The 2,500-nt window shown below is 39.3% G+C and overlaps 1 protein-coding gene across 1 annotated transcript in view; it reads right to left on the bottom strand.

Moving 5' to 3' along the window:
- Nucleotides 1–1,373: 1,373 nt before the first annotated feature.
- LOC138038811 (band 4.1-like protein 4) overlaps nucleotides 1,374–2,500 on the bottom strand; it is a 44,033-nt gene continuing 42,906 nt past the window's right edge. The window contains exon 27 of the mRNA XM_068884867.1: nucleotides 1,374–2,500. This exon is cut by the window's right edge and continues 41 nt beyond it. Within this exon, the coding sequence (XP_068740968.1) occupies nucleotides 2,446–2,500 (55 nt within the window). The 3' untranslated portion in view covers nucleotides 1,374–2,445.

The raw sequence follows: 2,500 nt of genomic DNA, 5'->3' as shown, positions 1-2,500 counted from the left end.
ATGGTAAGAGTAAATCGTTTCAGTAGTGTCTTCTTAAAGCTAACAAAATTTAACGACATTTCCAGTTGTTTATTTTACTGCCTGGAAAAGCGCATAACAGTGAAAGTCGTCTATATATTGCTTGATTCAGTTTCCTCGCTCCAATATAATGATATTGTGGACTGGTTGACTGAGATTTCAGCATGAAGCGAACGTTACCAAGACCATTATTGCAATATTCATATACCTTATTAAGGTCCCGCTTGAAGTCCTCCTTAGCAAAATGACAGACCCGAAAAGATAATATAGCAGTCAGGTTTTCAGGTTTGAGGAATCCATCCATGTTTTATTTTCGCAGGCCAACTTTTCTTTCAATTTTCATTTTCCGGAGGAATCTTCTGGGTTTTTTAATTCAATATGTCATCACCCTCGAAAGCGTAAAACTCCAACAGCGGTAATTGTTGCTGTGAAAAAGCCTTGCTATGGGTACTGAGCAACATCTGAAAGTTTCGTTGGCGAAATAAATACGTTTGCTGAAGCATCAAAGACGGCTGTCGCAGAAGAAAGAAAGTGAAAAAGAAAAGAACGTACGCTTGTCGAATATTTTTATGTCGCATGTTCAAGGTTTTTGTCTTGTTTACATTTGCTCTGGTTGATTTTTGGCGCCTTTTTTGATTGACCATGCAGAGAATCTACAAGTATTAAGTGACTTGACTTTCTGTCGCACTTATGGTCTACTTGGCCCACTAGCTATTGAACCACTAAACCGTTTACCATACTTCATCTTACATTTGAATTTCTTGGAGCAGAAAGGTCACACAACGTCGAGAAAGTGATCGGGGAACGAAGAACTTGGAACTTGGAACTATTGCACGTCAAAACTTGGAACTTGGAACTATTGCACGTCATAACACGTCATATCCAAGATGGCGCTCTCCATGTCACGAAAGAGGCAACTTCAAAGAGCTCTTGACACATTTTTACAGGGAACTGGACAAAACGGCAATTATTTTCGAATTCCTGGGGAAAAGTTTTAGTAATTTAGAGAAACTTTATCCAGACCGTACTTTCCCTTTAAAGTATTACCCAACAATAGAGTTGCAAAAATATTCATAGTTTGTCTCCACTAAGAAATATCCTTCTTTGGTATCTTTCATCGTTTCACAAACACTATAGCAACGAAAAACCCTTTCGAGCTCAAGTTTCTGGGATAGTGACTCCGGTCAAACTCGTTTAGGCAGCGCGCGCATCATATTTTTTACAAGGCGAAGGTCAATATCGAGCCTTCGGTACAAAAATCAATATAGCGTCGTGGAGTGCGATCGAGACTTGGCCTGGGTTAGAAATTGTCTCCAAGCAAAGGCTGGCACATACTCAATAAAGACTTAACACGATTTCTGCAAAGTCAGTTTCTTCTCGTCGAGTTAAGAAACACTCGGCTTACAGGCTTTTCCAAGCCCATCATGGTTACAAATTTTGTGCCAAATTTTATAGATAAATAAAGGATACACAGTAGTGCGATGTCAGAATGAAACAGAATTTTCTTGGTTGATCCGAGATTTCGGAACTTCGTATCCACCCTAAATTGCGAAATATTCATGTGCCATTGCATTTCCCTGCCGTTTGGAAAGCCCCAAATAATCTTAACCACGTGGTACATTTCTTTCCCATTTCAAAGCTAAAATGGCAGTTAATGGCCGAATGTATACTGGAGACGAATAACTTGTCTTAGATGGATATTTTGTCAACAATTCGTCTAAAGATCAACGAATTGTGGACCACAATATCCGTCTTCGATTGATCCGTCTATCTGTACGTCTGTGATAGGCGAGTTATTCGTCTCCAGTATAACTTCGGTCAATCATCTGACTTAAACGTTTTTTTTAAAAACGCGAAACGTAAGGTAATAGAAGCCGCCTAACATTATGTAACAGTTCCTTGAATAAAATAAATAAAAACATAAAACATCTTCCTAAAAAAACGTCGACCAAGAAGTCGTAAACAAGTTCAAAACGACAAATTATTGTAAAACAGCTTAAGACGCTCGAAGTGACAGTAAATTCCTGACTTCACCTCTCAGCCTATTGTTGAAAAGCGAGAAACGGTACAGAGACTTAATTAAAGCCTCTGTGAACCAAACCTTCTATTTGTGCGAAATGTTGTGTTACAGCGTGTTGCGTGACCCATTGTCCAAAAATATCGAACAATTGTCCATACAGGTGACTGCGTTGAAATGAGGCAAAAAAGGTAAAAAACAAAAGTCAACACATTATTTCTGAATTCAGTTACCGGTAACTTGCCACTTGGCCTAAAACAGATTATTAAATCTGTTTTTCATATCCCCCAACGTTAAAATTTCATTGTCGCGGAGTTCAGTTGCGAATGACCGACGGCGTCTGCGTGAATGGATGATGTGGTTTCATCTATGGGTACATGGTTACTTTCCTCCGCCCTTACGATAGCTTGCTAAAGAACTGTCGACTTGCTGCTTGGATTAATCATTGAACCAGGACTGGGACTG

The sequence above is a fragment of the Montipora capricornis genome, chromosome 2 (assembly GCF_036669925.1).
Source record: "Montipora capricornis isolate CH-2021 chromosome 2, ASM3666992v2, whole genome shotgun sequence".
In the NCBI taxonomy this organism is placed as follows: domain Eukaryota; kingdom Metazoa; phylum Cnidaria; class Anthozoa; order Scleractinia; family Acroporidae; genus Montipora; species Montipora capricornis.
Note: the sequence above shows the minus strand (reverse complement) of the source record. Positions and strands in the feature narration are given on the sequence as shown.